Source organism: Phocoena sinus, chromosome 10 (genome assembly GCF_008692025.1).
Source record: "Phocoena sinus isolate mPhoSin1 chromosome 10, mPhoSin1.pri, whole genome shotgun sequence".
Classification (NCBI taxonomy): domain Eukaryota; kingdom Metazoa; phylum Chordata; class Mammalia; order Artiodactyla; family Phocoenidae; genus Phocoena; species Phocoena sinus.
The window spans coordinates 26,539,672-26,553,740 of record NC_045772.1 but is presented as its reverse complement, the minus strand read 5'-3'; the positions used below and the strand labels follow the sequence as shown (position 1 = coordinate 26,553,740).

At 35.9% G+C, this 14,069-nt stretch overlaps 1 protein-coding gene across 3 annotated transcripts in view; it reads right to left on the bottom strand.

Annotated features, from left to right (window-relative positions):
• The window catches only part of CEP83 (centrosomal protein 83), a 111,207-nt gene that overhangs the window by 44,152 nt on the left and 52,986 nt on the right, over positions 1 to 14,069 (bottom strand). For all 3 annotated transcript variants that reach the window (XM_032646005.1, XM_032646003.1, XM_032646004.1), the window contains 2 exons: positions 5,665 to 5,757; positions 3,669 to 3,800 (listed from right to left, as the gene is read on the bottom strand). In XM_032646005.1, the coding sequence (XP_032501896.1) occupies positions 3,669 to 3,800; positions 5,665 to 5,757 (225 nt within the window). The remainder of the gene's footprint in view (positions 1 to 3,668; positions 3,801 to 5,664; positions 5,758 to 14,069) is intronic.

The window sequence follows — 14,069 nt, the reverse complement described above, 5'->3', positions numbered from 1 at the left end:
GAAGAATTCTACTCAAACTGAACAAGAGAATAGGGATAATAAACATATGTCTTTTTCAGGCCCCGAGAGGTCATGACTGTAGTAAAAGAAAGATAACTAACTGTGACTGATAGGAAAAGCTAGGGCAGAGAGCACCTGAAAGCAGAGCAGTCAGATGATGGTGAGATGAAGACGGGGGATGCAGGCACTGTAATGAGACATGCCCTCAAAATACTTAGAGGATCTAAGTGCAGACCTGACACTGAAAACTCTAACATGCTCAAGTAAAGGACAAGATCATATACTCAAGAAATCTGAGCACATGGAACTTTAAATTAGCAACTACCATTTATTGAAGACTTACTATGTGCTGTCTAAGCACTTTACACACATTAATTTATTAAATCCTCAAAACAACTCCATGAGAGAGATACTACTGACAACACCATTTTATAGATGAGGACACTGGTGCACAGAGAAGTTAAGTCCGTTCCCCATGTCATGCTAAATGAACATCTAAAATGTTTAAAATTTTACAGGCAAAAAGTTGTTTTTGAGATATTCAAAACTGCTTTCACAGAAAAGTTTAATGAGTAAAATTTCACAAAGCCCTTCTTAAAAGTTTGCTAAAATCAATTCCAGAGAATTCCAACTGTGAAGTAATTTAATTTTAATTTGGGAGATTTTTATCTATTGTAATGTATCAATAGTTCAGAGTAATCTGAGAAGGGTGTAAGTTAGAGAACTTGGAATATTTCAGATAACGGAACCCACCGGGACCTAAAGCAGCACTCCAGATAGAACTTCAAAACCTATCAGAACAAAAAAGAAGTGTTTTGAGAGATTTCATGATGTCTACCGACGTACATGTCAGGATAAGGACCCAAAGAAGGAGCGCATCATCGAGTTCTGTGCTACCAGTGCTATAATGAAAAAACAGCATGTGGTAACAGGGACCCAAAGAAGTTCTCCTTCTTTGCCATAGGAAATTTGGCTTATCACCAGCCCCATACAAGCCAAGGTAGAGCTCAGCCGGTTTGGAAAGCATGATGGAATAATCTCGGAGACCTGTCACTATGTACTGTGTCACTGACAGGTCTTCATATGATGCAGGGCTCACTGCCCTCTCTCAAGATCTTAGTATCTCCACCGGATTACTCTTTCACTCATTCAGGCTACATTACAATCACCTGTACCTAATAACTCTTTGTACTGCTCTTCATTACTATTTGCAGAATAATATAAAATCAGAGTCCTAATAAAATATAAACACAGTAGTACCACTTCCAAATAACAACTATATATGTAACTTCAGAATTTCATCTGTATACAGTCAGATGCACTGAGAAATCATGCCATTATCTTTTTCATAAAGATATCTTCTTTCATATACTTTTTAAACTTCAAAATATCATGAGGGACATGTGAATTCCTAGAGTGCTCCTCAGGAAAACACTGACAAAATCTTCCTCAAGTATTCCCCTATGAAACAAAACACTAAAGAATATTCAGTTATTTCTTTTAACTGTAGAAGTGAAAATGTACAGTATTGTGTGAGTCCTTAACTAATGCAAGAAAATCCAATTATTTTTAGTACACCAAGCTAATATATTTTATACCAGTTAAAATTGTAAAGTTGACAGATGGCAAGAGTAGGCTTTACTTTGAAGTTTTACTGCTGTTTTGTGTCCACATCATCTCACTAGTTTTTACTTTAATTGTAAAGAGAAACTGGAGTGTAAAGATAAGTGATGGAACGAAAGCAGACAGCCAATTATCCACTAATTAATATTACTCCTGCATAATCAACTAGGAAGTAGAAAGGAGAGAACTTCAGTCTTTTTTTTTCCCCCACAACTCACACACACACTGTATTTTATTTTTACAAGAGATAAGCTGACACCAAGCATTGTAAATGGATGACCACAACAAAAGCAACAACGATTGCAATTACCAAACACGAAACACACTCATACGAGAACTTCAGTCTTATTAGAAAGTTTTACTTTTCTAGCCTTTACTAATCATAGCTTCTTAGCTAGCGGTTTATCTCCAGATTTCTAAGAATGTCATAAGACATTCCAATTAGAAAATTATTTAAGATGCCACTGGCACCTTAAAATTTTTAATGAATATCATTTGGCCTTTCATGGGTGAAAAATAGAATAGGCATCAGGTTTCAGATGCAGGTTTCATTGTTTAAAAACACAATAAAGCTAGAAACTACAGAATACAAATAATCATTACCAGATAAACATCAACATTAGATTTTAAAAGCAAAGTATAAAATAAAGCATCACTATCTTCAGCCTCAGTAGTGACTCTTCAATTTACTAAATCTACATTTTAGGTTGGAAATCTTTTTATCATTCTTTTTTTTCCACAGGAAAATTTTTATATGTAGTTCCTTTAAGTCTATCATAATTACAGACTCAAAATCTTACATAATATAAATCAATTGATCTCTCTACAATATTACAGTGGCTAGATGGCCCCTAATTAGCATGGCAACCTCAAATCATTAATAATTTGAAACTTAAAACTCTGGGTGGGAGTTGGGGTACCTGAGTTCTACTGTTAACTTGGCTGCTGAGTTTCTGTGAGACTTTGGGCAAGTCACTTATCTCGTGCTTCAGTGTCGCCATTTAAAATGGAGAAAATAAGACGGTCCTGCTCCATATCACTGACAATAATAGACATGAGATCATATGTAAAAAAAAATAAATAATTTTTTTAATGAAAAAGACTATAATTATTTATAGTTTTTTGGTACCAAATTCTTAATGGACTCAAATGATCCAAAGTTCATTCAACTTCTTACTTTTCAAACAATCATGGAGGAATTTGCTCACTGATAAGAAGAAATCAGTCTGATCCAATTAGTAATTTGTAAAGGAAGGAGAGTATATTTTAGCTCTTAATTCCAAATAAAGTCAATGCAATAAATGTATTATGAAGATGTGTTTGTACATAGAATGCTTCATGTAAGTACGGCCAACAAGCTATTTTTTAATAAATTCAACTAGCATTAGATTTCTTATTTGAATATAGCAACATAAAACTGATATTTCTCTCTTTCGATCCTGAAAAATCACCTAAAAGCAACATGAAGAATAAGAGACACAAACCTCGTTTTTGGCAAAATTAGGAGACAAACGACAAAACGCAAGAGAGGCTGCCAAGCTTAATAGATAGAGAATAGGGGTATAGGCTATAGGCATCAGAGACAGAATGTTGCAGTTGTAGATGCCATAAAGAACGAAGTGATGGTGATGGGCACACCCTAATGTATAAACCCCTTGTTTGTATCAGTGGAAACAAGGAGCGTGGGCTGACAGCCAGAGCTCTCCTGAACATGGTTTGATTCCAATAAGTAGAGGGGGACAGTGCTAAATAAGCAATCACACAGACAAACTGTATTTGCAAAGAGAAGTCTGTCTCTGCTATCTATCTCCACTGACTGGGGCAAAATAAATTTTCTTCATCTTTTCCTCTTTTAACAGTCCAAAAAGAACATTCACCAGAAAAATGTTGCTATAGAGCAGATGAAAATCATGACAAATACTTAACCATTAATTAATAAAACAATTATGCAATCAACTTTAGGTTGAGATTCACAAAAAATATAAAATCATAAAATTTTATTGACTAGCAGGATAATGACTAAACTAGTATAATCAGTCACTCACCTCTGATTCATATTTTATTTTTTCTTCTTCTAAAATACGTGCACATTCTTCTTTCTGGTGTTCAAATTCTGATTTGAGAAATGTATGCTCATAGCGAAGTTTATTATATTCAGCTCTATACTTTTCTACTTCCTAATTTAAAAGAAGATTGTAATTTATCACAAATTTATAAATGAAATTTGTACTCACTTCAAAAATCACCTTTTCAAAAATTTTAAATTGTTTTATACTAAGAGCCATTCTAAAAGTAAATTAAGCTTAACAGAAGTATAAACAAATCTTGGAAAAGTTCTCATTGCAAGAATGCTACAAACAGAACTAGCACACTCCTGAAAAGGTATCAGTAAAACAAATTACCCTTCAATTAATCTTATTTCCTCACTGATTCTAATAATAAAAATGTATTAGCATATCAAAACTTTTGACCTCTGGGCTTAATAAAATAATATTTAAAAATGTAGCACACCTTTCAAAATAGATTTTAAAAATTAATTCTATAATAAAATATAAAATACCCCCTTAAAAGTCAAAAAGGATGAATTCTAAGTAGGTAAATGATTATTTGAATGTTTAGTACAGTAACTCAAGGTTCAGTCAAATATTACAATGATAGTCCAATTCAACACACTAGTCTGAAGTATATATGTAGCACCAACTCTCCTGACTAACCAAGAACACATGCAATGCCTATGCTCTAAAATTCTGCTTCCTAACACTTCAAAAGCTGCTGGCATTCTGAATCTCAATAAAAACTCAGGCAACAGAGCAGGAAGATGGAGACACTAGTCCAACATACATCAGGGAATTAACAAGGAAAGCATGCCTCCTAAAATACTCAGCTCACTATAAATCTTTAGTTGAAAGATTTCTAAGCCTGTTTACAAACCAAGAAAGTGGGTTTTGTGATTTTATTAGAAACATACTTTTTAAAAAAAAAAAAAAACATGCTTTTACTTAACTTGATCACCTACCTCAGATTTAAGTAATTTTTTATAATCCAAAATTAAATCTACTCCTAAACCATAATGCTCTGGTTACCCATCAGAATGATATTGAAAAGATGACTTTATCAAGCCAGAAAATCATTTATAAATGAGGATTCCCACAACTGTTTTGTGCAATGACAGCATCACTAGTCTACAACTTTCCAAAGAGGACCATTTTGAGGGGGACAATATTCATTTGTATGTATAAGGCCCAGTATGTTTATTAAATAAGATAACGTATAAAATGTCTAGGATAGTACCTAATATAGTCAATATCTGTCATCTCTTCCTGTTCCCTTTATTAAACATACCAACATTTCATATGAGGAGACTGATCTCAATCTGAAGAAAAACTAAAAAATTTTTCCTTTTCTGAGGCTGCATGAAATTCATTCTTTCATTCAGCAAACAGTAATTGAGCACCTGTTGTATGCTAGGAAGTGTTTTAGGAACGTGGACTCTAACAGTGAACAAAACCAGATAAAGGTTCCTCCTTTCATACAACTTACATTCTAGCAGTTGTAAAAGGGAGAATTTAAAAAATAAGCACAATAAATATTATATAGCATATTAGAAGATTATAAATACTAGAGAAAAATAAAAAGTAGAGCAGGGTAAATGGGTATCCAAAAGTCTAAAGAGTGACAGGAAAGGCAAGTTGCAATATTAAAAGGAGGCAGGGGTTGGTCAAAGTAGGCCCCACTGGAAAGGTGAAATTTCAGCAGACTTGAAAAAGATGAGAAAATTAGCCAAGAGATATGTGGCAGGAATAACAGCTAGGGCAAAGACTTGAACTGCACCATTTCTGAAGTGCCAAAGAAACACCAAGAAGGCCAAATGTGGACACAAGAATGGGATCTGATCGTGTGCAGTCTTAAAGGCTGCTATAAGGACTCTGAGTAAGAACGGAAGCTGTTGCAGGGCTTTTGAGTAGGAGAATGATGCGTTTCCTCAAGCCTTTCACAGCCACATGTAGATAAATGCACAGACCTTCTATACAAATTACTTACTTCATCCAGATGCCTAAAACATTCTCTCATTGGAGTTTCTAGTTCTTGTTGTATTTCAGCTCGTAACAATTCCAACTTTTGTGGACTTAATACCTAATACGTAGAGAAATATAAAACAATTCTAAATATGAAATCACAAATATTAAATTGAAGAATCAAATTTCAAAGCTTCTCTCCTAATTATGACAATGAAATTAAACTAACAGAAACTTCATGATATACCTAATTTTACAATAACCATTATATAAACAGAACCATCATCTGAAACAAAGAAACTCAATTTCAAGCTCTCAGAGATGTCCAAAATTCCATTAACATGAGGTAAAGACAATTACTGATTATTATTATTGTTATTAATAGGAAAAACTATGTTGGCAGCTAAGATTATCATGTTGGATACAGTGGCTGATTCTATTTTCTAAAGCAAGCAAAATAAAGGTATAACAATTTGGTATACCACAGGAAATTCTTCAGACTTATTTTCAATCAGAGAAAGCTGATATTTACCAGCAAAATTACTTTAGGCTCCTCCATGTTATACTCTTATAGAACTCATATTTCAATAAGTATTTACGTAAGCTCCTTAAAAGAACACACAGTTAGTCTTTAGTCACCATGTGTTCCCGAAACCTCGCACTACTGCCTAGCACAAAGGAAACACTCGATTATTTCTTGAATCAATTAATTAATGAATACTAGTTGTAAAAAAAAAAAAAAAGACCTAGTTTGTATTTACATTAATCTCTGAAAACTAAGAATAATATTCATTTGTTTATTCATCAATACTCCAAATATTCCAAAAACTTTACTGAATGAATGCCTACTATATGTAAAGCATTGTGCAACATACTATAATCTACATAACATACTGTTCTAAATTCCTTACATGCATTAATTTAATCCCTACAACAATCCAGAATATAGCTACATTATCATACCCCTTTTTATCAAAACTGAAACACAGAGTCAAACTTGCTAAAGATTACAAACCTCAAAGGAAGTATATCTCTCCCCATAAAAAGTTCAAACTTTCAAGTGAAAAATAATTTATACATACGAATACCTATAAAAATAGGCAATACAGGCTTACCAGAAAGGTAAAGATGAACAAAATAGATATTTAGGACAGAAAGAATGGCACATCAAAGGAATGGGAAAACTAAAGCTTAGGTAAAACCAAAGAATGGATAAAATATTAAATTCCCTGGGGAGAAAAATGCTCCTCAAAGGTGACCTAAAGGAATTTTAGGTAGAACCACCCTAAGCACTACAGAAAATTTAGAATCCTGGGCCCCTGTGTTAATGTTGGTAGTAATCTCTAGACTCTGTGACACCAAGGCCATGCTGACACATTTCCATTAAATGCCACCTTGGAGGGCTGCATCCTGGCTGGAAACAAAAGGAAAAGAGGTGGGAGCCACTTAGTGGAAGCTTCCTGAACACCAAGTTCATATTCTTATAATTTACTCAGTATTTAAAAATTTTTTCCTTTTACTTAAAGTGAATAAATTACATAAATAAAATAATTCAAACAAAATAAAATATAATATTAAAAAACTAAGTCTTCTCACTTCAGTCATCTAGTTTCCCTCTTAGGAAGCAACCACTGTCAATAATTTATGTATCCTTCTTGAAGCAGTACACAGATATATAATACTTCTAAGTTTTCTATAAAGAAAGGCATACCATACACATTTTTCTGTACCTTGCTTATTCACTGAAGGTTTTTAAGCTTAAGAACAGCATTACCATATGTATATTTTAGGAGGAAGCAAGATGGATCAAAAGTTTTGGTGGGAGAGAACTGGTGGCTATGGGAAGGAGAGGCAGTGAATGGGGCTAAAGAAACCAGATGGAAAGATCCTGTTATAATATGGTTTATGATGTCAAGAGTCTGTAATAATTTCAAGTCCAAAGTGAGAAGGAATGGTAATTAAAAAAGAATAAGTAAATTTTATTTGGATGCTTTTTCAAACAAACCAACTTTAAAAATAACAAGCAAAACTGTGAGAAAATTAGGAATACGTGAACAAAGACACAACACTAAGAGGTTCAAAGAAATAAGTACTTTAGGTATGTAAATGGTATTGTGGAAACACTTTTGAGGAACTGCTTTGGTATATAATAGAGATGTATACTAAAATATTTAGGGTTGAGATGATATGATTTGCTTCAAAATAATCCAGAAGGGTTGAGAGACAGAGGCAGAAGTGTTAAAAGATAAAACAAGACTGGCTCAGAGATGGTAATTACTGATGCTGGGTGATGGGTATGTGGGGATGCATCATACCACTCACTATACTCCTGTACTTGTTTGAGATTTCCATAATTAATTAAAATATTTTAATTAAAAATAAAAGTGCTGGGCTTCCCTGGTGGCGCAGCAGTTCAGAGTCCGCCTGCCGATGCAGGGGACACGGGTTCGTGCCCCATTCCGGGAAGATCCCACATGCCGCGGAGCAGCTGGGCCCGTGAGCCATGGCCACTGAGCCTGCGCGTCTGGAACCTGTGCTCCACAACGGGAGAGGCCACAGCAGTGAGAGGCCCACATACCGCAAAAAAAAAAAAAAGTGCTTCCACTGCCAGCAGATGGCATAGAGACCAGGTTTACCCTCCTGCCTGAAACAAACAAAAGACTGAACAAAAAAAAAAACAATGGTTTTCAAGACATTGGACATAATGAAGCAAGAAAGATCCCTAAGAGACAGAAAACACAGAAGGTGAGCTTTGCAAAAGCTTCCTGGCCATGGCAAAGGACCACCTGAAAGGATTAGAGGGATGAGTATTTAGAGCTCACACAGAGTTCCTTTTCCCAAAAGCCAGACTTAAAACTTCATTTCAGAGAGATACGAGTAGAGGACTCAGAAGGCTCTCAGTAGTGGGAAATAATTAGCACTAAACACTAATCTGTTCTCACTTAACAAATCTTAAAAGCAAGACTCAGAATGATAAAACTGTTTCCAAGGAACTGTGTCCCAGAACAAAGCTTAAGAATATTTATCAGAATACAGAAATATCTAGCACTCACCAAAGTAAAATTCACAATGATACCGGCACAAAAACAGACACATAGATCAATGGAACAGAATATAGAGAGCCCAGAAATAAACCCATGCATATATGGACATTTAATCTATGACAAAAGAAGAAAAAAATACACTGCAGAAAGGACAGTCTCTTCAATAAGTGATACTGGTGGGAAAACTGGACCACCACATGCAAAAAAATAAAACTAGACGACTATCTTACACCATATACAAATTAACTCAAAATGGATTACAGACTGGAATTCAAGGCCTGAAACAGCCTCTTCAATAAATGATATTGGGGAAGAGACTGGTTCAAGATGGTGGAGCAGAAGGACGTGCGCTCACTCCCTCTTGCGAGAGCACCGAAATCACAACTAACTGTTGAACAATCATCGACAGGTAGACACTGGAACTCACCAAAAACGATACCCCACATCCAAAGACAAAGGAGAAGCCTCAATGAGATGGTAGGAGGGGTGCAATCACAATAAAATCAAATCCCGTAACTGCTGGGTGGGTGACTCACAAACTGGAGAATACTTATACCACAGAAGTCCACCCACTGGAGTGAAGGTTCTGAGCTCCATGTCAGGCTTCCCAACCCGGGAGTCTGTCAATGGGAGGAGGAATTCCCAGAGAATCAGACTTTGAAGGTTAGCAGGATTTGACTGCAGGACTTTGACAGGACTGGCGAAAAAAGAGAGTCCACTCTTGGAGGGCACACACAAAGTAGTGTGCACATCGGGACCCAGGGGAAGGAGCAGTGACCCCATAGGAGACTGAACCAGACCTACCTGCTAGTGTTGGAGGGTCTCTTGCAGAGGTGGGGGTGGCTGTGTCTCACTGTGAGGACAAGGACACTGGTAGCAGAAGTTCTGGGAAGTACTCCTTGGCTTGAGCCCTCCCAGAGTTTGCCATTAGCCCCACCAAAAAGTCCAGGTAGGCTCCAGTGTTGGGATGCCTCAGGGCAAACAACCAACAGGGAGGGAACCCAGCCCTACCCATCAGCAGACAAGTGGATTACAGTTTTACTGAGCTCTGCCCACCAGAGCAACAGCCAGCTCTACCCGACACCAGTCCCTCCCATCAGGAAACTTGCACAAGCCTCTTAGATAGCCTCATCCACCAGAGGGCAGACAACAGAAGCAAGAAGAACTACAATCCTGCGGCCTGTGGAACAAAAACCACATTCACAGAAAGACAGACAAGCTGAAAAGGCAGAGGGCTGTGTACCAGATGAAGGAACAAGATAAAACCCCAGAAAAAACAACTAAATGAAGTGGAGATAGGCAACCTTCCAGAAAAAGAATTCCGAATAATGACAGTGAAGCTGAAGCTGAACCAGGACCTCGGAAAAAGGAAGGAGGCAAAGATGAAGAAGATGCAAGAAATGTTTAACAAAGACCTAGAAGAATTAGAGAACAAACAGAAATAAACAATACAATAACTGAAATGAAAAATACACTAGAAGGAATCAATAGCAGAATAACTGAAGCAGAAGAACGGAATAAGTGAGCTGGAAGACAGAATGGTGAAATTCACTCCTGCAGAACAGAATAAAGAATGAAAAGCAATGAAGATAGCCTAAGAGACCTCTGGGACAATATTAAACACAACAACATTCACATTATAGGGGTCCCAGAAGGAGAAGAGAGAGAGAAAGGACCCAAAAAAATATTTGTAGAGATTATAGTTGAAAACTTCCCTAACATGGGAAAGGAAATAGCCATGCAAGTCCAGGAAGCACAGAGAGTACCAGACAGAATAAACCCAAGGAGAAACACACTGAGACACATAGTAATCAAACTGGCAAAAATTAAAGACAAAGAAAAATTACTGAAAGCAGCAAGGGAAAAATGACAACATACAAGGGAACTTACATAAGGTTAACAGCTGACTTCTCAGCAGAAACTCTACAAGCCAGAAGGGAGTGGCATGACATATTTAAAGTGATGAAAGGGAAGAACCTACAACCAAGATTACTCTACCCAGCAAGGATCTCATTCAAATTTGATGGAGAAATCAAAAGCTTTACAGACAAGCAAGAGCTAAGAGAATTCAGCACCACCAAACCAGCTGTACAAATGCTAAAGGAACTTCTCTAAGTGGGAAACACAAGAGAAGAAAAGGACCTACAAAAACAGACCCAAAACAATTAAGAAAATGGTAATAGGAATAACCATATTGATAATTCCCTTAAACGTGAATGGATTAAATGCTCCAACCAAAAGACACAGGCTCTCTGAATGGATACAAAAACAAAACCCATATATATGCTGTCTACAAGAGACCCACTTCAGACCTAGGGACACATACACACTGAAAGTGAGGGGATGGAAAAAGATATTCCATGCAAATGGAAATCAAAAGAAAGCTGGAGTAGCAATACTCATAGCAGATAAAATAGACTTTAAAACAAAGAATGTTACAAGAGACAAGGAAGGACATTACATAATGATGAAGGGATCAATCCAAGAAGATATAACAATTATAAATATATATGCACCCAACACAGGAGCACCTCAATACATAAGGCAACTGCTAACAGCTATAAAAGAGGAAATCGACAGTAACACAATAGTAGTGGGGGACTTCAACACAGCACTTACACCAATGGACAGATCATCCAAACAGAAAATTAATAAGGAAACACAAGCTTTAAATGACACAAAAGATCAGATAGATTTAATTGATATTTACGGGACATTCCATCCAAAAACAGCAGATTACACTTTCTTCTCAAGTGTGCATGGAACATTCTCCAGGACAGATCACATCTTGGGTCACAAATCAAGCTTGAGTAATTTAAGAAAACTGAAATCTTGGAGGCTAAACAATACGTTATGAAATAACCAAGAGATCAGTGAAGAAATCAAAGAGGAAATCAAAAAATACCTAGAGACAAATGACAATAAAAACACGATGATCTAAAACCTATGGGATGCAGCAAAAGCAGTTCTAAGAGTGAAGTTTATAGCAATACAATTCTACCACAAGAAACAACAAACATCTCAAATAAACTATCTAATATTACACCTAAACGAACTAGAGAAAGAACAAACAAAACCCAAAGTTAGCAGAACGAAAGAAATCATAAAGATCAGAGCAGAAATAAATGAAATAGAAACAAAGAAAACAATAGCAAAGATCAATAAAACTAAAAGCTGCTTCTTTGAGAAGATAAAATTGATAAACCATTAGCCAGACTCATCAAGAAAAAGAGGGAGAGGACTCAAATCAATAAAATGAGAAATGAAAAAGGAGAAGTTACAACAGACACTGCAGAAATACAAAGCATCCTAAGAGACTACTACAAGTAACTCCATGCCAATGAAATGGACAACCTGGAAGAAATGGACAAATTCTTAGAAAGATATAACCTTCCAAGACTGAACCAAGAAGAAATAGAAAATATGAACAGACCAATCACAAGTAATGAAATTGAAACTGTAATGAAAAATCTTCCAACAAACAAAAATCCAGGACCAGATGGCTTCACAGGTGAATTCTATCAAACATTTAGAGAAGAGCTAACACAAATCCTTCTCAAACTCCTGCAAAAAGTTGCAGAGGAAGGAACACTCCCAAACTCATTCTATGAGGCCACCATCACCCTGATACTAAAATCAGACAAAGATACTACAAAAAATGAAAATTATAGACCAAAATCACTGATGAATATAGATGCAAAAATCCGGAACAAAATGCTAGCAAACAGAATCCAACAACACATTAAAAGGATCACACACCATGATCAAGTGGGATTTATCCCAGGGATGCAAGGATTCTTCAATATATGCAAATCAATCAATGTAATACACCATATTAACAAATTGAAGAATAAAAACAATATGATCATCTCAATAGATGCAGAAAAAGCTTTTAACAAAATTCAACATCATTTATGATAAAAACTCTCCAAAACGTAGGCACAGAGGGAACCTACCTCAACATAATAAAGGCCATATACAACAAACCCACAGCAAACATCATTCTCAATGGTGAAAAACTGAAAGCATTTCCTCTAAGATCAGGAACAAGATAAGGATGTCCACTCTTGCCACTATTATTCAACATAGTTTTGGAAGTCCTAGCTATGGCAATCAGAGAAGAAAAACAAATAAAAGGAATACAACTTGGAAAAGAAGAAGTAAAACTGTCACTGCAGATGACATGATACTATACATAGAGAATCCTAAAGATGCCACCAGAAAACTACTAGAGCTAATCAATGAATCTGGTAAAGTTGCAGGATACAAAATTAATGCACAGAAATCTCTTGCATTCCTATATACGAATGATGAAAAATCTGAAAGAGAAATGAAGGAAACACTCCCATTTACCATTGCAACAAAAATAATAAAATACCTAGGACTAAACCTACCTAGGGAGACAAAAGACCTGTATGCAGAAAACCATAAGACACTGATGAAAGCAATTAAAGATGATACCAACAGATGGAGAGATATACCATGTTCCTGGATAGAAAGAATCAATATTGTGAAAATGACTATACTACCCAATACAATCTACAGATTCAGTGCAATCCCTATCAAATTACCAATGACATTTTTTACAAAACTAGAACAAAAATTCTTAAAATTTGTATGGAGACACAAAAGACCCCGAATAGCCAAAGTGGTCTTGAGGGGAAAAAACGGAGCTGGAGGAATCAGACTCCCTGACTTCGGACTATACTACAAAGCTACAGTAATCAAGACAATATGGTAACTGGCACAAAAACAGAAATACAGATCAATGGAACAGGATAGAAAGCCCAGAGATAAACCCACACACCTATGGTCAACTAATCTATGACAAACAAGGCAAGGATATACAATGGAGAAAAGACAGCCTCTTATATAAGTGGTGCTGGGAAAACTGGACAGCTACAGGTAAAAGAATGAAATTAGAACAGTCCCTAACACCATACACAAAAATAAACTCAAAATGGTTTAGAGACCTAAATGTAAGACCAGACACTATAAAACTCTTAGAGGAAAACATAGAAAGAACACTCTTTGACATAAATCACAGCAAGATTTTTTTTGATCCACCTCCTAGAGTAATGGAATAATGGAAATAAAAACAAAAATAGACAAATTTTTGGGACCTAATGAAACTTAAGTTTTTACACAGCAAAGGAAACTACAAATAGGATGGAAAGACAGCACTCAGAATGGTAGAAAATATTTGCAAACGAATCAACGAACAAAGAATTAATCTCCAAAATATATAAACAGCTCATGCAGCTCAATATTAAAACAACAAACAACCCAATCCAAAAATGGGCAGAAGACCTAAATAGACATTTCTCCAAAGAAGACATACAGATGGCCAAGAAGCACATGAAAAGCTGCTGAACATCACTACTTA